This window comes from Oenanthe melanoleuca, chromosome 14, assembly GCF_029582105.1.
Source record: "Oenanthe melanoleuca isolate GR-GAL-2019-014 chromosome 14, OMel1.0, whole genome shotgun sequence".
NCBI classification, from domain to species: Eukaryota; Metazoa; Chordata; class Aves; order Passeriformes; family Muscicapidae; genus Oenanthe; species Oenanthe melanoleuca.
In genome coordinates, this window is record NC_079348.1 from 148,036 (window position 1) to 173,867 (window position 25,832).

Consider the following 25,832-nt stretch of genomic DNA (forward strand, 5'->3'; position numbering starts at 1 on the left):
TTTTTGCGGCCCCGATTAAAGTGGTCGGGCCGACGGGGTGACCCGATGACATGGAGGAGCGGGCCGACCCTATGACGCGCGGGAGCGCGGCGAGGCGGTGACGCGGGGGGGGCGGGCAGCGGCTGTGACGCGTGGGCCGCGGCCCTGGCTGTGACGGGAGGGTCGGGGCCGCGGCTGTGACGCGTGGGGCGGGCCCGCGGCTGTGATGCGGGGGGGGCCGACCCGATGACGTGCTGAGCCGTGGGCGGAGCCCGGGCCGTTGACGTGCGGTCGCTAATGTGACAGGGCTTCCGGTTCGGGTGTCGGCCGTGCCGGCTGCCGATCCCGTCCCGGCGGTGCCGCCGCTCCCTCGGCGGGCGGAGTGTGGGGCTCGGGCACCCGGCGGCATCGGGGCGGGCGCTGGGGCCGCGCGGCGCTGCCGCTGCTGCTCCGGGCTGCTGCCGGGGCTCCCGTGCCGCCGGCCGTGCGCGGGAGGGCGGTGCGGGGATTTCCCCGCGCTGAGGGGAACCGGCCCCGGCGCCTCCCGAACCCGCCGCTCCGGCGCTGCCAGGGAGTTTCTATCCAGCGTAGGCAGAGAATTCTTTACACCTGTAAGTAATTTCTGATGTGGTCGTGCCACTTTGACAGTATTTGAAACCCCTCTTCATACTCTTGCAGCGGCATTTTTGCACTAAAATGGAAATTTAGCCCTTCTGCCTCGGTCTGCTCACAGAATCACGGAATCCCGGAATGGTTTGGGTGGGAAAGCTCCTTAAAGCTCGCCCAGTTCCCCTCCTGCCATGAACAGGGACACCTTTCAGCAGCCCCGGGTGCTCCGAGCCCTGGTGTCCCACCTGGATTTGGACACTTGCAGGGATCCAGCGGCAGCTGCAGCTTCTCTGTGCTGGACAGCAGCATTGAAAGGCAGAGTGAAGGTTCAGCTGGGATGTTTGTGTTGCACTTAACGTTGTATTGTGTGACAAAGGTGGCTTTCACTTTTTTTTTTTTTTTTCTTTTTTTTTTTTTTTTTTTTTTTGTTTATAAATTAAAAAGATGCCTTGTATTCTTCGAGTGTTGCATTCTACCTCTGTTGTTTTTCCTGGTAATCTGGATCCTCTGCTTAGATTTTTTTCTTCATTTATTAGATGTCCTGGATGTGTGGATGTCCCGATTGAGGGCAGTGATGGCTTTCATGAAGAAATCTTTAAATGAAGACAGGATTATCCAAACATTTCCCTTCCCTGCTGTTGTCCCTGCTGCATTAGAAGTTACTGCTTCAGCCTGAAGATGGAACAGGTACAGGTTTTTTGGTATTGTGTAATTTCTACCAGTGGAGTGAAAGGGGCATAATTTTTATCCATTTTTATTAATTTTTTTACTGTTTTTTACCTTAAAGTGTTTTATTATCTTCTGTGCAAGTGAAAGGGGTGCAGATCCATGGTGTTTCCTCTTCAAGAGAGGCATTAAAGCTCTGTAGGTGCTTCTGCCCTTTTTCCCTGGCCCCAAAGAGAAGAGACACCGTCCCTGCATGGACCATCTGGCTTCTGTCACAGTGCTTTTAGGACAGTGTGGAGATCAGGAGAGGAAGGTGGTTTCCATGGCTGTAGGCAGCTGTTCCCGAGATCAGGGAGAGAGGACTGCGCTGTTAAGTAGGAAATGGATGCATTTTCCAAAGAAAGCTTCTTCAGAAATGAAGCTCTGGTGGCAAATATTGCAAAGTTCTACCAGCTCCTTGAGGAAAGTCACAGGGGAGTCACAGGGGCATCAGCTGGGCTTGAAGCAGGATTTGTCAACCCCACAGAACCTCACCAAGTTCTCTGTGTGTATTTGGTGGTCAAGTAGCACCTGGGATGGACTGAAAGAAAATTCTGTTTGTTTGTACATGTTAACTGGGGTGTGTGCCCCCAGTACAAATCAGTCCTTCTCTGAGGTGGTGCTTGGCAGGAGGCTTTTCCTGTTACAATACAGGCATGTTTAGCACAGCACAGTGAAGATGGATTATTTACTTCAGCATGAACTAATGTGTGGAGGATTTTTCAGGTACCTCAGTGGTCAGGAACTCTTGTCTAGGTCACTGTAAACGCTTCTTGATCTTACTCAGTACTTTTCTGAATGATGCTCTGTGGGCTGCTGCCAAGGCCCAAGGTAAGGAGGGTTGCCCCAGTGTCTGTGCTCATGTCAATAGCTGAATTTGTTTTTGCTTTTCTAAGAGCACACATAGTGGAGTACCTTGTTGCTGTTTTCACTGAGCTCCTGCAGTCTCAGAGGAACTCTTTGCTCTCTGCTTGATGTGATAAAGATCTCGAGTCTCTGAAAACTGCTAAGTATCCTCAGCTCTACCAGTTTAACCAGTACTATAAACTGTGGATACCCAAGCAATCTCAGGAACCTGTGGTATGGAATACCTGAAGTCACTGAATTCTTGAGCCAGTATTCCTATAAAAACCTCACAGTTTATAGAGGTTACATTTCCATCAGAAAGAGCATTTCTATAGAGCTAATTCTGTATTTCTTGTTGATCACGTTGGGACACAGATTTGCTCCAGGGCTTTTCTCTGATGACACGAGGTCTTTGTGGTGTTTGGGAGGCGATACCAGGGCTCAGGGGTGGGTCATACACAGACTCCTCACCAGGCACAGCAGAGCCTGGTGCACACAGTGGCCTCAGTTCAGATTGCCTGCAGTTGGCCCTGGGTGGGTTGGGGATCACAGGCCCCCTGGGCTGGGTTTGGTGAGTTTTTCTCTAAGGCCAGCAGTGAACACTACAGATTCCCTGGGGGCACTGCTGGACAGCTCTGCTCCAGCAGGACTGCACACTTGTGCTCCTGGAGCTTCACCTGAGTTCAGCTCAGAGCTCATCTCAAAACATGGGGAGCTGAGGAGATTTTTGTTTCATATTCATCATTGTTTTTCTCTGAGGCTTTTTTTTCACTTTAAACAGTTTAAAAATCATGAGGAGGTAAGCGAAGAACCTGCTGTGCCACTGGATCTTGTATTTACCACTTTGCTAAAGAGAGCCTATGAGAGAGGAAGCAATACCCTACTGGAAGGTGGTGTTCAGACAAAATTGGCTTCCTGGCTCCCACCTGACCAGCTTTTGTTATACCTGAAATCCACAGTGGAGAACTTCAGCAGTGTAAGAGCAATATTGTAATAATATTGTGGTTATGTTTGGTTTATTTTCATGTAGAAGGTACAAATGACTTAGCTGTTAAAATTTAGGTTCCAGTTCTGTAGCTCTTTTTTCTGTACTTGTCTCTGAGGCTGCACAGCACTGTACAAAACTGCACGTAATTTGTAAACAAATGTCAGTTCTTATTATTGAGGAGCCTTGGACTTACTTTGCATGGGTTACCTTGCTGATCGGTGTGAGTGCAAATAAACTCGAGATTTTAATCCAGCTCCTGGGTCTCCCAAAAAAGCCTCTGCAGAGTAAAATTCACTGGCCTGTGTACCTCCAAATGCCACAGTATAAATGAAATTCTATCACTATTTATTCGGCAACCTGAGACTTCTCTTAGAATCAGGTTTCTATTAAGGGAGGTGGTTCCTTCTCCCAGAAGAGGTTGTAATCTAAGTAGTTCTTAGTTAACTCCTATTCCTGCTGTATAATTACCTGTCTGCTCCCATCCTCCTCTTTTCTTCACTTCCAACATGTCTTTGTTTTCATAGCTTGGTAAAACTTTGGGTCCTCAGCTTGTTGATCTCTGTGTGGACCTGCTGAGCATCTTGTTGTGCCGGGACAATGAAATAAAGCTGGAGCAGCAGCAGAAGCAGGAGGAGCATCAGGCTGATGGGATCTCTTCATGGATGAGGAGCCTCTGATGACAGAAGTGTCTTCAAATGACAAGGTACCAAATCCCTGCATACAGAGGCACATGTTAGTAAACTTGGGTTTGGCTGATTCTCTGGGGAATAGTTTTGCTGATCAGAGAGTTGTTGTCAAGCTCTTGGAGGGGAACTTAGGAATGCAGAGCGTGAGGTTGCTAAACTACTGTCTGGAGATGTGAGCCAGCTGCATCACCCACAGTCCCACCCCTGAGCTGGAACACGGTCAGGAGAGTCCCAAATGAGATCACCTTTGCAGAAAAAAATGTATTCCCTCAGCCCTGTGTAAAGCCTTATTGAAAATTATGTACCTGAGGAGGGAATTTTTCCTCCTTTCATCTGTTCTGTGAATTTGTGGTGATTAGAGTGTGTTGATGAACCCCAGAATACTCAGTTTTCCTCTGCAGATTAGCTTAGACATGTCCAGAGTGTTCAGTATAACAGCATAAATCCCACAGCATAAATGTTGGGAGAATGATATTTATGTGCTTGTAATTCATTAATATTTTTTATTCTCTGGCCAGCTCAATATTTGTAACTGACAAGCTATGGAAAGTGGACAGATGAATGAGTTTATTTTTTACCCTGCACCATGATTATCCATTCAGTGATACTGTTACTTCTGTTTGTTACAGACCCTGGAGGATTTTCAGATGTCCTGCACTGGAGAGCTGGTTCCTGGCGTTGGAGCTGCGCTCTATTCCTCAGCCTGGTCTGAACCCTGTCACTGTGAAGCTCCTGTCAGCTCACCTCCATTCTGGGGTGCTCCAGCTGCTGAAAACGAGAGATCACAGACACGTCTTGTCCAAGTATTTCAAAGCCATCACCAAAAGTGTCCTGGAAGAGCTGCAGACTGGGGGGAAGGACCAAAGCCAGGTCTATCCCAGGAAGTCTCACCAGCTGCAGGCTCTGGAGGAGCTGCACATGTACATGACTGCAGCTCAGCTGAAGGAGATCACTTTAACCATGCTGCAACTTCCTGAGATGGGCTTGGCTTCTCAGAAATCTGAAAAAATCCCCTAAAATAGGGAAGCAGTTAAGCTTCTATGGACAAACTTTGGTGCAGCTCTTTACAGACAGCCACCAAAGACAGCCCCAGCAAGGAGAACTTCTGCTGTCCACAGAGCACATTAAGGCTTTGGGGAAATTGATGTCAGCATCGGCCAGAAGAGATTTGGAGCGAGTTTTCCTTCAGGCTCTCCAGAGTGAGCCAGTCCTTGCTCTCACAGGTGGTCTTGAGGTGCAGGCTCACTGCCTTGCCCAGTGCTCACTCACCTCCCTGGCCATTGTGGCCATGCTGATCCAGCACTCCAGGACTCACCTGCTGCAGTTGGAGCTCTGGTGTCTGAGCAGCGCCACTGGGAAGTACCTGAGGAAGCACATGGAGAGCTTTCTTCCACTGTTCATGTGCATTTGCAGTACAGAGACCTGTATGGATTCAGCCGACCTTCCGCAGGTACAGGCACCACTGAGCCCTGCCTGATGCAAAAGGCCATTCCCTGTTCAGGATCTGCTGGCCTTAAGGGCTGGCAATCTTCACACCACAAATAAAGGTGATAAGACCTAGATGTCTGACCTCTAGTGACTGTCTTGGAAGTACCTCTGCAGCACTAAAGGTGAACAGCTGTTCTGAGGCTTGCCTATCAGACTGAAGCCAAGTGCTCTTACAGTTACTGCTGCCCAGATTTTTCTTTTGAAGCCCTTATTTAATGCTTAGTGAATGTGGAAATCTGTCATTGTGCTTCTCCTGGTTTAGTACAGGAGGTAAAACCTTTTGCTCAGGCAAGGATAGAAGAGTGTCTGGAGTGTGCAATGCCACAACCAGATGGTTTATGCAGAACCTGAGCTTTCACTTCTGCAGAGTCCAAAAATTTTCTTTCTAAAACAAACATCCAGCTGTGGGCTGGCTACAGTAATGATCTCCTAAGCTGGCTGTCCAGAACTTTCTAAACCCACAGCAGCATTACAGCTATGGACAAGTGTGTTAAATTCTCTACCAGCAAACAGTGAGTTAGGATTCTACTGGATAGAACAGAATCACTTGAATTTCATTTCTCTTGTTGTCCAGAAATGTAAATAGCAAAGGAAATGGGCTGCCTGGGGCTGTAGCTCTACCTACAAGGTCAAGCAGTGATAAGACCTTGTCAGCACCCTGGGAAGTAGCCGATGGGTAAAGAAGTGAGCCTCTCTGGAGCACTTCTCCGTAATTAGCAGCTGCTGTAGCATCGTTTCCTACAAACTGAGTAGTCTGGGCCTGGATTAGAAAGAGATGTGGGATTAGTGTGTTGTTGATTAACACCTGCAGCTGGTGGAACCTGTGCCCTCTGCTCTCCCATCAGTTGTCTCGGCTGTCACGCCTGTCCTGAGGAAAGCCCTGTGGAAGGAGCTCTGCTCTGGGACTCAGGACGCCGGAGTGTCCCACGAGGCCTCCGTGAAACTGCAAATCCTTCCTAAGTTGTTGCCACCTTTGGAAAGCAAAGGGTGGCACAGTCTAATGGACCAGCTTCCTGCTGCTCTTTCTTTCTCATTCCCTCTGTTCCCCTAACTCTGTTTCTTTCTTACCCTCTGTTCCTCGAACTCTATTTCCTTTCTCTTTCCCTCTGTTTCTCTAACTCTCTTCCCCTCTATTTCTTTCTGTCCCCTTGTTTCTCTATTTCTTTCTCTCTCCATTTCCCTCTAACTCTACTTCCCTCTCACTGTATTGCCCCCTATTTCTTGCTCTAACCCTTTCTTTCTCTGTCTCTCTCTTCCTCTATTTCCCTTTCTCTTAATTAAAAAAATTTAAAAAACTTTTAAACATTTAAATAAAAATATTTTCTCCCTGGGAGCCTGAAATTTTCTACTGCTGCACGAGACATATAGTGTTTTTTCTTCTTTTTATATGTACTGTATAGGGACCCTAATGAGCAACCCATCCCCCAGGGGAGGAGGCCCCGCCCTAAGGGTGGGAGGCCACGCCCCCAGGAAGAAGCCCTGCTCACCCTGGAAGGAGGCCACCCTCCTGGGAAAAGCCCCACCCACCCATAAGAGAGGCCATGCCCCTGAGAAGCCTCATCCACTGGGGAGGAGGCCACGCCCCCTGGGGAAAAGTCCTGCCCAGCGGGAAGACCACGTCCCCTTATGAAAAAGGGGGGGGGCCTGTATGTAAGGAGGCCACACCTCCAACGAAAAGCCCAGCCCACCCAGAAGGGAGGCAACGCCCCTGGTGAGAAGCTCCAACCACCTGAGAGGAGGTCACGCCCCCGAAGAAGCCCCACCTGCCCATTAGGGAGACCACGCCCCCAAGAAAGAAGCACCGCGCACTGGGGAGGAGGCCATGCCCCGAGAGAAGCCACACCCACCCAGAAGATAGACCCCGCCCACCGGGGAGGCGGCTACGCCCCTCGGGTGAGAAGCCCCGCCCACCACTGAGGACGTCCCGTCCCCAGGGGAGAGGCCCCGCCCACAAGGCGGCAGCACTGCAGGCTCGGGGCTGGCTGCAGTACCGCGCTGTGCCCACAAGGCGGCAGCACTGCCGCCGAGCTCAGCCCGGGGCTGCGGGGTTTGGGGACAGAGAGAGAAGCGAAGGCAAAAAGCAACGAGTCCCATCCCTTCAAAAAATCCTCCTAAAAGAATGCCCCAAAAAAACCCCGAGCAAAACTAAAAGAAGCCATGTCTATAACCAAATTAAAAAAAAAACAACAAACCTTTAAATAAAATCTATCTATTCATATTTAATTTGTTTTCATATTTATAATCCATACATGGTTAATATATTCAATTAAAAACATTATAAAATCAAAAACAATCCCCCCCTTTAAATAACCCCCAAACCTGTTTAAAAAAACAGAAGGCGAGGCCACGTGACACCCTAGTCAGTGACGATAATGCCCCGAGTTTGATTTGTGATGTCTGGGCAGGCATGAGCATCCGAACCCAGAGCAATCGAACGACAGGCATGAAAAAACGAGTTCCGAGCAATCAATCGGCAAGCATGAGCAATCAAACCCAGACTGATCGAATAGCAGACATTACCCTTACTTAAAGCGGATTTTTGGGTGGGGGGTTTTGCGGAATTTTGGGGCTTTTTTGTTTGTTTGTTTGTTTTTAGGGATTTAAATTTTTTGTTTTTTGGGTTTTCTTCAAGGGATTTTTAAAGGGGTTTTTTGGAGGAATTTTGGAGTTTTTAAAGGGGTTTTGTGGTTTTTTTTGGGAGGTTTTAAAAAGTTTTTCTGAGAGGGTTTTAAATGGGAATTGGGGCTTTTTGAGGCTCTTTTTAGGGTTTTTTTTTAGGAGTTTTTAAAGGGCTTTCAGGGTTTTTTTGGAGGATCTTTAGGGAATTTTTTAGGTATTTTAAAAATTTTTTTGGGGGGAATTTTTTTTTTAGTATTTCTGGGATTTTTTGATTTAATTTTTGAGGGGGTTTGAGAGTTAATATATTTTGGGGTGTTAGGTTTTTATGCGGTTTTAAAGGAGTTTTGTGGGGTTTTAAATTGGAATTTTGGGGCTTTTGGATTTTTTGTTCGGGTTTTTTTTGCAGTGTTTAAAGGGGTTTTGGGGTGCTTTGGAGGATTTTTATGGTTGTTTTAGTGTATTTTTTAGGGATTTTTAAATTTTTGGGGGGGATTTTTTTTGTGTGTGTTTTCTATTTCAAGGGGTTTTTGAGGGGTTGTGTGTTTTTTGTGGGGCTTGGTTTTGGGGGATTTTTTGGGGTTTTTTTAGATTTTTTTGCCTCAAGAGAGGCATTCATGCTCTGTAGGTGCTTCTGCCCTTTTTCCCTGACCCTAAAGAGAAGAGACACCGTCCCTGCATGGAACATCTGGCTTCTGTCACAGTGTTTTTAGGACAGTGTGGAGATCAGGAAGGTGGTCTCCATGGCTGTAGGCATGGGGAGTAAATTTTCTTATTTAAATGTTTAAAAGATTAATTTTTTAAATTTACTCCCAGGGAACCTGAAAGTTTCTACTGCTGCTTTTTTAAAGCTAGAAAGGAAAAGAAAGTTAGAAAGATAAAGGAACAGAGAGAGAAAGAGAGAGAGAGAGAGAGAGAAAGGGAAGAAAGAGACAGAGTTAGAGCAAGAAATAGGGGGAAATATAGTGAGAGGGACGTAGAGTTAGAGGGAAACGAAGAGGGAAAGAAATAGAAAAACAGAGGGGGAGAGAAAGAAACAGAGTTAGAGAAACAGACAGAAATAAAGTGAGAAACAGAAAAGCAAACTCACAAATAGACTGAAAGGTAAATTGAGAAGCAAAGCAAGAATTACAGTGGAAAAGAAAAAGACTAAATCATACCAAAGACAGGAGCCAAGGGGGGAGTGGAGAAGGAGTGGGGTATCGTTAATAGGGGTGCTTCAACTTTATTTAATGGATTTTTAAATTTACACTTCATGAAAACACAGCAACACAAGGTATACAAAGGCAAGTACAGATGCAAATTCAATTACAAATACAATCCATGGACACACTGTTAAAGGTGAATTTACTTACAGAGCGATCCATGGAAATGCAGCAGCAAATGCAAATACAGAAAAATACAGGTGAATGCAAGCTAAATACATATTAATGCAATATAATAGTTTTTCTGTTTCTGAAGTATTAATTACAGGAAACCCAAAACAAAAGCAGCACAAAGAAAGCATAACACTCATCCATCACACACGACTCTTTCAGCTTACACACAAACTCAGCATTGCTCTCATCTCGACCATGTTACACCACCGCCATCGGTGCTCCTCGTGAACACAGACAAGGGTTTGTGCTTTATGGCAGACATTCAAAAAGTTAAGAATACTCACAAAAGGGTAAATCATCTTTGTGGCATAATACATGTTCAGTTTAATTTACGTTCTGTACCACCCAAGTTTCTTCATGCAGTGTAATTCCAAATTCCTGTATCGCCATGCAGGGGCTCATCATCCTTTGACCCATTAAGAACTGATGACACTGCAGCTGCCACTTGGTGACTTACATACTCAACACTGGTATTTCCAGCTGTAAAATTTAGTTATTCAATAAGACATCAGTTATTTTGGATTTTAAACACCACAACATTTTTGTCACAGAATTCACTAAATAATTTTGAAATAAGTCACCTAGAGTAAACTCAATTATGCTTTTGATTTTACAGTGCTAATCTGCAATAATTAAAAGAACTGCTGCAATAATTAAAAGAACTGCTGCAATAATGAAAGAACTACCAAACAGGCAAAACTACTGTGCAAATTACATCATTAATAATTTAAACGTGCATGTTCTACAAAATTTTTATATGAGTTTCTTCCTAGGAAGACTTCTCAAAGCAAAAAGAAAAAATTAAGTGTGTCACTAATTTAAAGCTGATCTTTGTTTTGTTGAAGTGCCAATTCTGAACATACATACAATCTGTAAAAGAAAAGATACATGTATTTAGGTATATATGTGTATTCCTGGACATTAAATTCTCCTTTGACAAGTAGTTCATGTAATAAAGCGCATGATGGTCTGGCAGGAGTGAGGGAAAACAAACAAACAGAGAATGAAACTATAAACCTCTCCAAAAAGATCAAAAACCAACTTGTCTGGAATTAATCCAGATAAGCTATGCCCCTTCACAGCCAGCACCAGTCCTTCCTACTGAAAACTGCATGCGATACAGTACTTACCCAACAGAAATCAAAGAGAGGGAAGAAAGAAACAGGCAACTTCAAAAAGGAAAAAAGAACCAATTCAAAAGATACAGAGAAAACTTCAAGTGTTATGAAAGAAATCAGGCCTTGTGGTTAAAATACAGAAAGTGGAGTTACTTAAAAGACACATTTGTGCTATTAATGATGTAATATTGATTTCCTTTTAAAGTGGCACCTTAAGGACTGGAGACAAACTTCAGTTACAACAGCAGTCACAACAGCAGTCAACATTTTTCTGTAAAGTTAGAATTTCAAGTCATCAACAGATTTTTTGAGGACAAAGTAAGTCCTTGTGCACAGGAATCAAAAACTAAGTACTTACTAAAATTTTGTCTACTGAATTTTACCTCCACGTATGCCAGATTATTTGACTGCTGCTGTAACTGAAAACAGCACTGGGGTATTCACATTCTGAACAGACAACAATGGAAAAGAAGGAAACCAAAAAAACTCACCAGAATTTTCTCTGTATGCGATACCACGCTGACCTAATAAAATTCTAAGTTTTTTCATTTCTTCAGAAAGTTGCTTGTATTCCTAAGAAAGAAAATACATTAAAAATAATTCTCCCACTTTTCAAATACATACCTAAATCGGGAGCTTTTAAGAAAAAAAAATCCTCTGTGCACAGCTGTTACACCTTTTTGCTTTAAAGATCCTAAAATGCTTGTTCCAAGAACACAGAGCAAATTTTAGAGAAAGATATATGTCTGTGTTGCCAAAAGAGGAGGCAGCTTTATTCAAGACCAAGTGTAAAAATTAGGAATGCTTTCTCTAACTAGTTCAAATCTGTCCTGTAACAAGCATTCTATCATAGAACAAATCTTAACTTTACTTCAGGACTACCCTTACTTTATCATAATTCTGCAGTCTGGAAATTTGTCACCTCCTCAACTCTTGACCTAGTAACTTCATGTTCCTGCTCTCAGCAGTTTCCTTTAACTGACAGACAGGTATTGCTTAGCTATTCTGAGACTCAAACATATGCCTGAACTCTTAGAGAAGCCCATACGTTTTGTTGTGCATTTGTGTTTACATAAATAAAGACAAAGCAAAAGAATAAGCATTTAAGATTCTGTGGCTACCAAACCAGCCAATTTATGTAAATTAAGCTATGATGAAGGCAGAAAAATAAATAGAAATTATTAAATACTGTGTTGTTAATGAGTGGGGGGAAAAAAAAAAATCACGTGACTGCTCCAGCTCCTGTAAGATCAAAATGGTGATCTTTATATTAAAGTATATTCAGCTTAACCATGGTTTTATTTGGTTATACTGATGAATTACTACATGATGTTTTCTCTTTCCTATATTTTTCAAATAAAAAGACAACAGCAACTGCTTCTCTGAATTATAATGGATGCTTCCATTCCCTTCCATGCTGTTTTTCTGATGGTCAGGTTGTACTCTTTTAGACTGAGCAATTCTGTTGCAGAAGAACTGTTCATATACACAAGAGTTATTCAGAAATAAATACAGCCATTCTGCCTTTTGCTTGTGCAACAGCCAATGCATTCTTACACAAGTCTGGGTAATTATCCATAGAGAGAGGTGTCAACATTCTTGAGGTTGGTTACACATGTATCTTCACTAGTAATTCCTTCCTCTCTCCCGACTGATTTTCCCCAGAAACAGCACCTGCAAGGTGTTCACAGCCCAAGTGCAGACACTAATTCCTTCACAACCCCCATCTTCTTACCAGGCATTCATTTTTGCTGGTTTGTTTGTAACTTAGGGGCTATAATAAAGATACCAAATCATACTATATGCAGGCTGTTACATATTGAAACCAGAAAAGATAACCCCATTAAGAGATTCAGCTGAATACCAAGGGCATTCACATAATGCTCTCCCATTGATATTATCATACAGTAAAAAGGTGGCAATTCCACATTGTAAATATCATGCTCTATACCTTACTGCACTTTTCCACTGTTTCAAATTCCAGAGTTATTTTCTTACTCCGTTTTTCAACTTCCTTTTCTTCTGTTGCTTTTAGAAGTCCTGCTTCCTCAAAAATCTCTTTCAGAATTTTTTTGTAACCCTAAAAAAGAAGTTTCCAAAAGGTGATAGATCAATCTATTCAACTCTCATCTCTGCTTGTAATTTGCACTGGCCATTCCAAGTCCTCAAGCTTCATTATCAGTTCGTACAGTAGTTACAGAACATGAAAATTACTATTTGCCAACTGCAGAATAAATGCATCTACTCCAAAAGAAGAACCTACAGAAGCTAGGCTCGGCTATTTGACAGTAATTGTTTTTTTACCAAATAGAGTTGGAAAAAATTAAGGAACCTGGTCAGTTATTAGTTCATCGTACAGAAGCTGCTCTGCTTCATCCCACTTCCTTTGCAGTGCTTCAGTCAGAGTTGGATAAACTGAAAAATGGAAGTCAAACCATATAAAAACCAAGAGCACTGTCCTGCATTAGGTAATTCCTCCTCCCGTATCATGCAAGAACTCAATGTTTCTACACAGTACACACACAGTCTCTACTGCTTTCAAGAGCTGGGCTTACGCTTAAATTGCGCTTCACACATTTAAAGTTTCCAGAGAATGACCAGAAATTTTTCTTATTTCCAGATACAAGGCCTCATATTCTTTTGCTCAATGCAATTCTAATTGAGTTTTTTTTTGTAACGTAAGTAAATGGGCAGATACTAGAGGGCTTATTCCTACAGTCCAAGAAAAGAAAAAAAAAATCATTCACTGGGTCTACACTAGCAATGACAATCTATCTGAGAAAAACCTATGTGTTACAATGTCTAGGATTTAATATACACTTCATATTATACGTAAACATTTAATACTAATTTATATTAAGGCACTAACTCAACCCAAAAATGGACTCTCTGAGGATAGTGCAATATGCCACTGTTAACACAACATATTTTTTAAATCTTACCTAAAAGTGAGTGGGGATGGCACACGAGAGGAGTCTCAAATGTCAAAGAGTAAACACAAGTACTTGGCTCAGACACGTAAGCCAATTTATTGCTCTTTCCACAAACAAGATGAACCTAAACATCAGTAAAAACAAAGATGAGAAAAAAAGTCTACATGAAACAATACCATCACTGATTATCAATTTGCTGTGTTCCAGTGCCAGTAGATGCACTTCTGTACAATCATGTCAAAGCTTCCGGCGCCTTTTTTTACTTTTTCCGACAGAAAAAGGATCATAGCAAGTACATTGTCCATTTATTTTATCAAATGTGAAAATTGTTTTCTCTAATGGGAAAATATTCTCTCCACCAACCATTATTCCTTGAACTATGAAATAGCACGTTTACAGCAAGAATGAGAGTAAAAAGGACAATGAACAGAACACCCTTTAGAGTTTCATCTAACATAAGCACAATTTTCTTAAATTTTATTTCTGTAAATTTTATTTATGTATTTTAAGACACATCTGTGAGAATTGTTTTCATCTTTAGATTTGCAGCACAATATTTCCTGTCTTCAAAATGAAATGCCAGTGACATATTTCAATCACAGTATCAAATGATATACAAGAATATGAATTCTTTCTGCAGCTTTCTTTAAGCTTCTACTGCAGGCACCTCCGTTAGAGTATAACACTTTCACCTTGGCCAGGATATGGCAGCCAAGTTGGCAGCTAATTGCAAGAGATTCAACAAGGCCAAGTGCTGGGTACTGCACTCGGGCCATAACAACCCCATGCACTGCTCCAGGCTTGGGCAGGAGCAGCTGCAAAGCTGCCTGGTGGAAAAAGGCCTGGGGATGCTGGTTGACAGGTGCTACTCATGAGGCTTGTGCTCCAGACCCTTCCACAGCTCCAGTGCCCTTCTATAGACATGCTCCATCACCTTAAAGACTTTCTTGAAAAGCCCCTAGTACTTGTTCTTACACCATGCTTAGGTTCTCAGCATGCTATTGTTAACTGCCTAATTCTCTTCCCTCCTTTTTCCTGGATGTTTTTAATACACTGACATCTTGAATTCAACATAGAGCTCTTATCTTTATTTTGCCTGACACAAATTACAAAGCACTACACTGTATTTCTACAGTAGTAATTATACCACTCTATCTATCAAAGAAAAAATAAAAAAGTTGTAAGTAACCAATGAGAAAACGTAAGTAAATGTCTTCAAAATTTTATCCTGATTCTAGCTTTCCTCCTCCAGTCATTCACACAGTTCCTGAAGGAATCCATCTTTATGTTTTCTATCACAGCTTAGATGATGACTTCTTCAGGGTAGGAATGTTTCAGTTTGTAATCTCACAAGTGAGAGTCATGCTGTCTGTATTAGCATAGTCTAAGTTATTATACCTTTGTCTGTCTGCTTTTAGTTTCACAGGAGTCTCCTTCTCTCATCCACATTCCAACAAATGTGTTGTTGTCAATTTCCCATTCATGCCAGATTCTGAAAAAAGAGGACACTATTTTGTTTTCAGTTACTGGATAGAAAAAGATGAACCATCAGGAAGAAAATCAAGCATACCCTTTTACCATATTCAATTTAAGTGCATACACTTCATTTTTGCTGTCTTAATATTTACATTTCCTACAGCCAACACCTTGGAAGCAGTGTAGTTCGTTATCCAGGCTGTTATATAGAACACACCAACAGCACTTTTTGAGAGCAGAGTTTTGGATCAAATTTCAGTTTACAAACCATTTGCACTTACAAATCTATGTTTAATTCCAAATTCCCCCAAAAATTCCATGAGGCTAAATAACCAGTGCAACTCAGTTTGATTGCAAGATTTTTAGTGCTGGTGAGAGTACCTACAAAATCTACTCTACTTCTGCTAGTCCTAAAGCAAATCACCTCAGCAAGGTGATGTACCAGTTTCCTCACATACTGGCTTACCATTCTGCACACAGGAAAAAAAGAGACATCTATATACAAAATACCTAGAAAAGGAAGGGTCTGGTTTATACTTAGATTTATTTTAGGTATTGCGATTTGCTGGCATTATGATCCAGAGTCTTCAAATACTTCAGGATACTTTTTTTGGATCTACATTGAGAATTTCATAACTTTTTATGTTTAACAACCATTATTTTATTTTTTAATTTCTGTATTTTAACTCAAACTGCAAACAGTTAATGGACATGAAATCTGTGTTAATATAAGCTATAGTTAGGCATTACTGAATTTTGCACATGAACATATCACACTTGCAGTTGGCACTGGTTATTAATCAGTCTCCAGCTAAAATAGGTGGTTAGTGTTTATCAACAAAAAAATAAATCTGAATTTTTCAGGAAGGGGTATTTTTATGTCTAACACCTTGGGAACTACCATGACACAAACTGACCAGTGGAAGAATCCTAATTTTAAAACTGCCTCCTTTTCAGAATCTATGAAGTGGCCTGCTGACAACGTAGCTAAAATGTAAAAGGTCTAAATGCCTCACCCTAAAATCCCACTATAGGCATTCCATCGAAAAGTCTGCTCATGCTGAGTGACATTATGGAAAGGACAAAACTCATACTTGTACCTTAAAAGGAGAGAAAAGAAACAGAAAACAAGAAATGTTTCAGACTAGAATAAAAAAACTAGTTAATTCCTAGTAAGTATATAAACAAAGATCCAAATCCATTACTCACGTGGATTCCACAAAACTGAAACACTTGCCAGCAAGCCTAAAGAGATGTGCAGGGCCTAAAAACATCACAACATGACATAAAGGAAAAATAATGTTTTGATTAAATTTAAGCAAACTATTGCGGTGACAAAGGTTTGAGAAGTATGTGACAAATTTAGTTTTCTGCTGTACATATGGAAATTCCATATGAATTACTTTGAGCTCTCGCTAGCACTACACTGGTTTGCATCATGATCTTTAATGTTCTTCATTCTCACAACCCAGTGAAATAGATATGCCTCTTTTGACAACAAAAATGAGAAACCTGTGCAAAAGAAACATTTGGAGGCCAGGTCCATAAAACGAATCATCAGTGCAGATCCTGCCAAAATCTAACATTGAAATCACTGAAACTCTTGCTTGGCAGCTCTCTGTCTCCGAATTCATTCAAACTCTGCAAGTTTGTACCAGTAAAGCCCGTTTGTTAAAATGCTGACAATGCTGCACACTTAAGTTTCACTGAGATTCTCAAAGTGGATATTCCTTTTTGCTGTTTGCCTTCATGGTCTGATCCAGGTAGTATTCAACAAGATAAACCTTTTGCTGTCAGACAGGTCAGCAGTTGCAATTCTACTCTTGTAGTATTGACTACAAGACTTGCTGTCAAAGGAATCCAAGATGGCTAACTTATCATTAAAAAGAGGATGAAAAGTTCTGAACTACATGCTAGAGGAGTACTTCAGTATCTCTTGTATAAGGAAATTTTCCTTAGAATTACTAAATATTTATGAGGAAAGAAAAGAGATTACAAAGCATATAAAGTAAAACCTCATCCTGGATTCTAACTCCCCACTGTCAGGATTGCATGGGTACTTTTTCCAGGTATGTAGAAAAGCAATCCTACAAACTAACTAGTCAGACTACCAGAATCATGCCCTCTAGAGTTCTTTAATCACTGGCATATAGGCAGGCTCTCTTTCCCAAGTGTTTTTCTGACTGCATAATCTTGTATTTCATTCTAAAGGTAGTCTTGGCCCAAGGGTTTGCTCCTCTACTACGTGATATCTGTGCCCCAGTGATTAGGATGCTCTCCCCGCAGATGAAAAAAAGCAAACATGCATGTCCATGAGGAATGCATTAAACTCATGTCTCCCTTTCCAGAGCAGATACTGTAGAAGAGAAATTACCAGAATTATTACCCCAACTGTTTTGTAGAAGAAAAGAACAAGTCCAGTTTCCATAATAAAGAAATAATGCTAAATAATAAAAGAAATAATGCTAAAGGCAGGGTTCCATGCCCTAGGTTCATGCTCTACACATACAGACCCAATTTTTGGCTACAAGATCCCACAACAAATAAAGAAGGATTTCTGGTGTGCTGTCCTATTTTCCTGCTACTTTTGGCATCTTCCCATTCAGCATTCTATTACTAATCCCATTTCTAACTATATCACAAATCACATGCAGTACATGCAGAATTATACACTTGATTTGAGTTTATAAAACATGACAGAAAACATTAAGCATAATCACATTCAATGTCATCATACCATAATGCCTTTCTTGAATCTGAACAAGGTTTAAGTCTGTGCTTAAGGTTAGCAGAAAGACAAGAGTTACTCTCTTTTCTAAGTCTTTGCCTTCAGTGATTATCTGTTCTCCTCTTATAGACAGCCTAGAATTTGTTACATTCCTCTTTATTTTGCTTGAGTGGTGTATTTATGTTGCAACATCTAGGCTGTGTGTGAAACTGAGCCCCTCTGACTGGTTCCAGGATGACTCCAAGGACTTTTGTTTAAACTATTTTTGGGTATAAGGTACTACCAGATGATGGGATGGCTTTTTATATGATAATCTCAGTGACACCAAAGATTGTGTCAAGAAGAAAAGAGTGTTTATTGCGGTCAAAAGGATCTGTGACAGGCTAGAAAAACACAGAATAAAACAGGATGAGCCTATCACAAACACAGTATTAACAGCACTGGGACCTGGAACCACCAGTGAAGTTAATCTAGGTTTTAATCCTTCAGGATCATAATAAAATATATTTGCCCGTGCTTGTTTTCTACGATACTTATAAAATCAAACGCGAAATTCGGTTTTGTGCGCATAAAGTCGAAATAGACTATTTGCATTGCAAACAGCTGGTTGGTAAATGATAAAAGCTGCAAAAAAAGCCCAAACAAAACAACAAAAAACGGTTACATATACCTGATACTGCAGACGGGGACATCTTTGGCTGCAGACTATTTGTTTGAGGCAAGAATGGGTTATTCAACCTTTTAAGAGAAGGAAAGTTAAACGTTTAAGGCTGAGTTATGTATCTGGCCGCGTATACACCCTCCCCTACCTGTGTGGCTCAACACCGACGGCCGCTGCCCGCGGGCCAGCAGAGGGCTCTGCGGCAGCGGCCCGGCGCGGCGCCCCATCCCCGGAGGAAGAAACGGGCGGAGCGGGCACCGCGGAACACAGGCCCGGACCCGCCGAGTGCGAGCGGATCGCGGGACAACACGGCGAGCAGGCGGCCACGTACCCGAACGTATTCGGCTCCTCCACGATCTTCATCTTCCCCGCCGAGGCGAAGAGACCTGCTAGGAGAGAGCAGTTGGACGCGGCGGACGGACCAAACCGCCAGCCCGCCCGCTCGCGCCACGGCCCTCGCACCCACCGAGCGCCGCGCCCAGCGCCGCCAGCAGCAGCCCGGCCGCCATCGCCCTTTCCGCCGGAAGCGGAAGCGCGCGCGCGCTGGGCGGGGTCTCCGCCGAGCGCGGCCATGGAGCGAGGCCGGCGCGGGGGTCGGCGCGGGGGCCGGCGCGGGACTCGTAGCCTCGAGACTTTCGCGGCGGAAGCGGAGGCCGCGCTGAGAGGTGCGTGAGGCCCCGCGGGCCGCGGGATGCGGCAGGCGGTTCCTGCCGAGCTGTGCCGCGTCGGCGCTGGGCACTGATGTACACCTGCTGTTTTCAGCTTGCCTGGAGGGCGAGAGGGCCGCGGATGGGGGCGCCCGGGAGGCCAAGTTCCCTTGCCCCCTTGCCATGTGGGAGCTCGGACACTGCGATCCCAAGAAATGCACCGGGAGAAAACTAGCCCGGAAAGGGTTGCTGCGAACCCTTCGCCTCCGCCAGAGATTCCCGGGCGTCGTCCTGAGTCCGCTGGCCACGGAGTACGTCTCTCCCGCCGACAGGTGCGGCCCCGGTGCCTGTGGGCAAAACCCGGGCGGAGAAGGAAGTGGGGGAGACGCAGACTGTGAGGGAGAGCGGTTCAAATACCGTCCTGATGCTGTCTTAGGGAGAGCATTTTAACCATTGATTTATGGCCGAAACTCATACGGAATAAAAATGACCTTATTACATTACACTGATGCATGAACATGAGAAACAGAGCCGTTTTATCAAATCAACTTGACAGTATCAGATGAGAAAAGCATCTGTAGATCCCAGTGAAAAATCAAGGTGCACGTCTTGTAGGTTAATTTCTTCAGAGCACAGCCCTGTAGTTACTGTGTCTTTTATCATGCCAAGTTCTTCCGTTAGACAACACAATGTGTTAGCCAGAAAGCTTTTTGCAGCAAATGAGAATTTTCTTCAAATGTGCCTGCAGAGTTTTTATAAAGATACACTTACTCAGAGAAAAGATTTGTCTCTAGAAGCAGAGAGAACCTAGCAGAAAACCTAAATTGGAACATTGGTGCTGTTTCAGGCGTGAACATTACTATTAACCACACTTCTCTGTCACACTTTTAAGTCTAGAATTATTCACATTTCATTTTGAAACACATGGATAAACCTTTTTTTGCCATTTGCATGTTTGGAGGAAAACCATGCTACTGTTTTTTCTCATTGCACCTCTGTTATAGGTTATTGGAAAGCATATGGGTTTTGATTGAGAAAAGCAGGGGTCATATGCAAGTTTGTTGCCAATATAAAGAGGCAATTGGAATTCTCACTTCATCAGGAAAAGGGTGACAATTTTTTAAATACAGTGACATTTCTTTTTTTCAGGATTGTCATTGCTCAGAGTGGAATTGCAGTCGTAGATTGCTCATGGGCCAAATTAGAAGAAACTCCCTTTAAGAGAATAAAGGGGAGTCATCTGCGGTTGCTGCCTTACTTGGTGGCTGCAAATCCTGTAAACTACGGTCGGCCGTGCAAGCTGTCCTGTGTAGAAGCTTTTGCTGCAGCCTTCTGCATTGTTGGTAGGCTCAAATTGTTGTTAAGTTGGTAGGCTCATCTTTGTGAAGTATGTTGCTAGCAATTCCTACATACTTAACAAATCAGAAGTGATGGTCTGCGACAAAATAAACTGTAATGCTGTCACACTGGTCATCACCTTTGACTTTTGGATCAGATTGTCTAGCTTTCTTCTGAGTGCATGTTAGCAGAGGCACTGAGGTGTCTGTGGGGTATTCATGTCGGCTACTAAACAAGACACAAACTGATAATCCTCATTTTGTCTGGATGGTGTATAACGCTAGAAAAACTGTTTAAAAAATGAGAGAAGACAGAGCACGAATTCTTAGGCACCTTTGCCTTAATGAGAGGTAACAGCTGGCTGTTAATAGGGCAAGGTCTAGGTAAGAACAAAAAAATTTCCCCCTCTTGTGATGTTTTGCAGACTCATCACAGAACTTTAATAAGAGAAATGTTCTACCATACTGCAGACAAATATCTTCTGAAAATACTGTATGTACAATTGGTCTTGTACTGAAGGGCTGTGGGACCTAGAGCTTGAATCATTCATTACCCGTACAAAATATTTTTATGTAACACTCGCCAAAAGACTGTGAACTATTCTTGGATTCAGTTCCATGTTTCAAGTTAAACTGAAATTTGAAAATATCTGTAGTCTTTCCAAAAGTTTTAATCCCCAAACACTGAAAGAAACACTGGCAAGCATCTTTCTATTGTACAGACATGTATGCACATACTGAACTCGAAACATGTAAGCCGAGTGAAATCTCACACTAAAGAAAATTGATAATGTATTTTCTGTTTTAGGATTCCCAGATCTAGCCACCATTCTTCTAAGGAAATTTAAATGGGGTAAGACATTTATTGACCTGAACAAAAATCTCTTGGAAAAATACGCAGCCTGTCATTGCCAGGACGACATGCTAAGCATTGAGAAGGACTTTTTAGCCTGTGTTCAAGAAAAAAAAGACGAAGTAGGTAAGAGAAAAACACAGGAACACTACACCTGTCCTTTTTCTAACTAGTTTCTTCAGAATCTTTTCTTTACATCTCATGAAAATACTAGCAAGGTGGAAGGTAAGTGCTTTGCTGATATGTGTTGTTCTGTCTTCATACTGTGCTAAGTGTGCCCATTTTTTTAACTAAAATAGGTGGAAATTACTAAAGCAATTTATTGCATAGAGTAGTGTATACACACCTGGAATGTGAAGCAGTTGAGCTTATTCAGCTAACCAAATTGGAAAACTTAAGAGAAAAAAGAAAATACAATGCTTCCTTGTTTTAAATACAGAGGTGAAAAGCGGAGTAGGAGTAAAAAGACTAGTAATTGAGAACGAACTGTCAGAGAAATACAGGCATACAAGTTAGTTACGCAGTAACTGTAGGCATACAATTTAAGTATAGACAGCAAGTTAGTTACACATATACCTAAGAAGGACTTTAATAGACATATTTATGTTGTCTTCAATCGAGATGTTTAAAATCAGACCTATAGAGATAATGAAAATAATTTGCAAAAAGTAGTTTATTCCCAAACTCTTCCAGTAATTTATTGGAATCCCAGTATTTCAGGCTGTATTCACAGGTGAGTGCTTGGTCTCATTCAAGACAGCACAAAGAAAGGCAAATGATCAAGAACATATGAAAAGAGATTATCCTAATTAACATTTTCCTTTCACGGTGATTAAGCCCTGTAAAATAGGCCAAGGGCTTATACTGTAAGAAGATGATTAACAGCCTTTAGTTGCTCTGAACTTTGATCTCTTTGCCATGATACTGAATTAAACCACCACTTGGTGGAAGCCTAACTAGTTAGATTAAACTGAAGACAGCTCTTAAGGGGCAGCATGGCTATGCCACTTAAACCACACTTCCACCTGCAATCCTATGTGTTTTCTGGTTGAATTGCAGAACTAAGGCTGTCACACCTTGCTTGACTTTTCTGAGGCAACAGTTTTGCGCAGCTACTTCAGCGAAAGTTAAGCTCCGCCCCACCCTTACTCAGCAAGAGCTATACCTGGACAGCTGTAATTTGCTTCTCAGTGGATATCAGCTAACTAGAGTCCTTTTAGAACTTAATCCATGTTTTCTTAGCCTTAGCCTTAGAAACCTACTTCTACAATCTGACTACCTCTAAAGAGTTACTGAACCCCTTGCAGAGGGGGTGAGGAAAAAGAGTGAAAAGCCTAGACTGGGCAGGCATGACTTGCGTTATTTTTCTCATTTCCCCTGGTTTCTCATCAAACAACTAAGGTAAACTTACAAGAGATGTAAACTAGACTTTCTGTGCCTTCCTCTCTCTGGCATTCATCTATGAAAGTGAAGGCAGACCATTAAGAAAATGCTTTTTTTCATCTTCTGCAGTTTTTCCTTCTTTTTCCAGATCCATTTGATGTTGACTTAGAAAAAGAATTTTCTAATCCCAACAGACCCGTCAATTCCTCAGGGTAATGAAATTTAATTTAAATACTGGTTTTACTTACTGTAAGTTATTTCACTTTTATAATCTTGAAAAATGTTTCCAGTCTAGCACAAAGGAAGGAAGACTCTGAGGAGGACAGCATGAGCAGTCCAGATGATGCCACTGAAAGCAGTGAAAGCACTGATGAGAGCAGTCCAGAAGAAATAAAAATCCCCAATAATCCCAAAGAGTCGTAACATCTCATATAAAGAAATTTTCTTGTGGATAATTGAGTGTGTTTTACTGACCTTGTAACTTGGTGCTTAACAAACTGTCCTGGGGTGACGTCCCTGAGGCACACATCACATTGTTCTATCTTTCTGCATTATCCACCACGTACATCCTGGTTATTGAGTCAGACAATGGGACTCATTTTAAGAACATTTAATTAACACTTGGGCTAGAGAACATGGCATTGAGTGGGTGTACCCATATCCCTTACCATGCACCAGCTGCAGGTAAAGTGGAGAGGTACAGTGGATTACTGAAAACCATTTTGAAGGCATTGGGTGGGAACAACATTTAGCAAAGGCTACTTGGTTAGTTAACACCAGAGGTTCCATCAACTGAGCAGGTCCTGCCCAGTCTGACTCCCTTAATATAGTGGAGATAAATTCCCCGTGGCCCATGTTAGAGGTTTGTTAGGAAAGGCAGTATGGGTTAATCCTGCCTCGAGTACAGGCAAACCCATTCGTGGGATTGTCTTTGCTCAAGGATCAGGATGTACGTGGTGGATAATGCAGAAAGATGGAACAACACGATGTGTACCACAGGGAGATCTGATTGTGGGGTGAGACAGAAGAAAATATGTAAGTGTTGAAGGACTGAGTAAGTAAAATGAAAGGAGATGTGTGTTGATGGACTGAGTAAGTGAAATGAAAGTTTGTTTTTTTTATGAAGTTCTTGAGCCTGTTCACGATATGGAGATAAGGGGTGGAATGTCCTGGGGTGACGTCGCAGTGCTCTCTATCTCCAAATCGTGTGTTGCTCATGCCTGGAGGCTTTGTTTTGTCTAGCCAGGCAGCGTCCCGTCCCTCCCTCCGGGCGTGAGCGGCTGCTGCTGGCCAGCCCCGCCTCGCTCTGCCCCTGCTGCTGCTGCCGCCGCTTGGCTTGGCAGTTTTGCTTTGCTGCTGCTCGGTTTTTCCCCCTTCCGTTTTTTTTTGCTTCGCTTTATTTTTCCTTATTAGCTAGGAATACCACTGGACATCAAGAAATCCCCGGACATCTGTTCGTGATAAGAAATACGCGTTTTCTGCCCTCCCCAGCATCGGCTGCATCCACTCGGACGAGTGAAGTTTTTCTGCATCACCCGTGGCTGTTTTTTCTCGTGATGGGGAGTGGTTTTCTGTGTGTTTTGCTAAATAAACAAGTTTTTTCCACTTTACCTCTGAGGAAATTCTTCCTGAACCCGTAGGTGGAGGGGAGGAGTTTTGGTTGTTTGTTTTTGGGAAGCTCCTTTGAAGATTTTCCCCTAATTTGACCTAACCCGGGACAAAACCTTAGTCTCTATGCAAGTTTGTAGGTCTTTTTATGCACAAGGGCTCTAGGTATTTAATTTTTAGGTAAGTATGGAATGTTGAATTATTTTGTAAGGAGGTCAAAGTTTAGTTACAAGTTAAAAAATAACCCTGTATTCTAATCAATGTATCTGGAAAGTGGTTTCTAGGGGATTATTTTTAACTAATAGTACATCAGGTAAACTTTCTTCTCATGCGTATTTCAACAGGAAAATGTGACAGCTGTTGCCCTCTTCATGGTACCTACCACATAGGGAGTCTCTGCAGTCTTTGCAGGCTTGAACCTGCCATATGTATTTCAACTACTTCATCTATTTAGAATAAACTGAGCTAAGCTTGAAAGTGCTTTAACATCTCGGTATGTCTTTTCACTAACTTTAATTGCTCATTTTATTTACTCTGATACAATGCCAAGCAACAACACAGTGTTTTGGCACTTCATATCAGAACTGTACTGTGAAATTTCAGATCACAGGTTCATTAGTGCAATCTCTGTGTATTTTTATCAAAGTGGCACCATGCCAAGTCAGAAATACACAGTGCCTGGCCCTTAAAGCCTTGTGACAGATTCGTACCAGCACTAGTATCTTAGGTTACTTTTCCCTATGCCTGCCAGTTTGTATAGTGAAAATGAGCTGTTAGCAGTTGTTTTCTTTATACTTAAATAGAATTCTCTGGAGTTTCAAACACCCAACTGAAACCTAAACTTTAGCAATCTTTCAGTAGAACTGGAGATACGAAGGACAATTTGTAGACTCACCTTCACAAATCAAAGTTCTTCACATCACAGGACTTCTCCTCTTGTCCTTCTATTACTAGAGTGATTAAATACTAGCACTACTGGAGCTACAGCTGTGAGTACCAGCAGCAGTTTGAACAGTACAAATACTCAATTTCCCTTTTAAAAACAAGAAGCACAAGTAAATCAGTTCTACAAGGTGACTTTTCCTTTGATTTGTTTTTTTCAGTAACTTCCCCACCCATATGAAATCCTTCCCAAATGTGCTGTTTTAGCAAGGATTTCTTAGATAGTGACAAGAAAGCAATTCAACTTAATTTTTAAAGGACTAAGAACAATGTGAGCATGTCAGCTACTCTAATTTTGGGGAATGCTTTTATATTATAAAGATATAGCAATCAAATGCAGAGAAGCAAAACAGATCTGAGAACAGAGCTGTGCAACTTAGAAAAATTTAAATGTTGAGCAGTAGCCATTTTTTAATAAATGCACTGAAGAAGCTCAGCTCAGATGGAACAAAACTTTTCACTTTTTGCTTTGCAGAATGATTTTGACTTTAAAAATACAATTGAAAAGAGCAGTGAAAGTTTAATAGAAGGCATATCAGCTTCACATACATGAAAATGTATACATACATTTAAATTATGTAATTTAACAGGTTTCCTTTATGGAAGGAAATTGTAATTGCCTACAGCACATCCTTTCCCTGGAAGCTATATGGATTAACATATGGAAAAAGGCAGAAAATTATTTCTGATAAACAAGCACCATTAAAAATCCTCAGCATTCCTTGGACAACTTTTATTACTGTTCCTATCAGTCTAAAACTCACATAATTTTGTATTAACATGGTGACAACCAGTATGCTGATCCCATTATGCACAGTAAGCCACTGGTCTCTGCCTGAGGAACCAATCA

The 25,832-nt window shown here is 42.2% G+C and overlaps 2 protein-coding genes and 1 long non-coding RNA gene across 3 annotated transcripts; 2 read left to right on the forward strand and 1 right to left on the reverse strand.

Annotated features, from left to right (window-relative positions):
* The first annotated feature begins 284 nt into the window (after positions 1–284).
* Positions 285–10,899, forward strand: LOC130259456 (uncharacterized). Its single transcript, XR_008841636.1, has 3 exons — positions 285–590; positions 1,125–1,275; positions 9,913–10,899. It is a non-coding gene; the product is annotated as an uncharacterized LOC130259456 (long non-coding RNA).
* GNPTG (N-acetylglucosamine-1-phosphate transferase subunit gamma) lies at positions 9,127–18,739 on the reverse strand. The gene is made up of 11 exons (XM_056503733.1): positions 18,679–18,739; positions 18,544–18,598; positions 18,222–18,289; positions 16,033–16,087; positions 15,840–15,923; positions 14,746–14,839; positions 13,357–13,471; positions 12,747–12,829; positions 12,366–12,494; positions 10,906–10,987; positions 9,127–9,776 (listed from the first exon to the last, which is right to left on the reverse strand). Exons 1-11 carry the CDS (start codon positions 18,719–18,721, stop codon positions 9,652–9,654), a joined length of 933 nt encoding a protein of 310 aa, XP_056359708.1. The 5' UTR covers positions 18,722–18,739; the 3' UTR covers positions 9,127–9,651.
* TSR3 (TSR3 ribosome maturation factor) lies at positions 14,052–24,042 on the forward strand. Its single transcript, XM_056503655.1, has 7 exons — positions 14,052–14,105; positions 18,256–18,877; positions 18,975–19,191; positions 20,009–20,202; positions 21,005–21,175; positions 22,581–22,644; positions 22,723–24,042. Exons 1-7 carry the CDS (start codon positions 14,052–14,054, stop codon positions 22,853–22,855), a joined length of 1,455 nt encoding a protein of 484 aa, XP_056359630.1. The 3' UTR covers positions 22,856–24,042.
* Positions 24,043–25,832: the final 1,790 nt, after the last annotated feature.

Excerpts from the sequence above, each read along its gene's own strand:
- TSR3 (XM_056503655.1), top strand. The coding sequence starts at position 14,052 with ATGGCAGCCAAGTTGGCAGCTAATTGCAAGAGATTCAACAAGGCCAAG. Across the intron at positions 18,878-18,974 it reads AGCGGAGGCCGCGCTGAGAG|CTTGCCTGGAGGGCGAGAGG; the intron begins GTGCGTGAGGCC and ends TGCTGTTTTCAG. Across the intron at positions 22,645-22,722 it reads AGACCCGTCAATTCCTCAGG|TCTAGCACAAAGGAAGGAAG; the intron begins GTAATGAAATTT and ends AAATGTTTCCAG.
- GNPTG (XM_056503733.1), bottom strand. The coding sequence starts at position 18,721 with ATGGCGGCCGGGCTGCTGCTGGCGGCGCTGGGCGCGGCGCTCG. Across the intron at positions 15,924-16,032 it reads TTCAGTTTTGTGGAATCCAC|GTACAAGTATGAGTTTTGTC; the intron begins GTGAGTAATGGA and ends TCTCCTTTTAAG. Across the intron at positions 13,472-14,745 it reads CTAAAAGCAGACAGACAAAG|GTTCATCTTGTTTGTGGAAA; the intron begins GTATAATAACTT and ends ACTGATGTTTAG.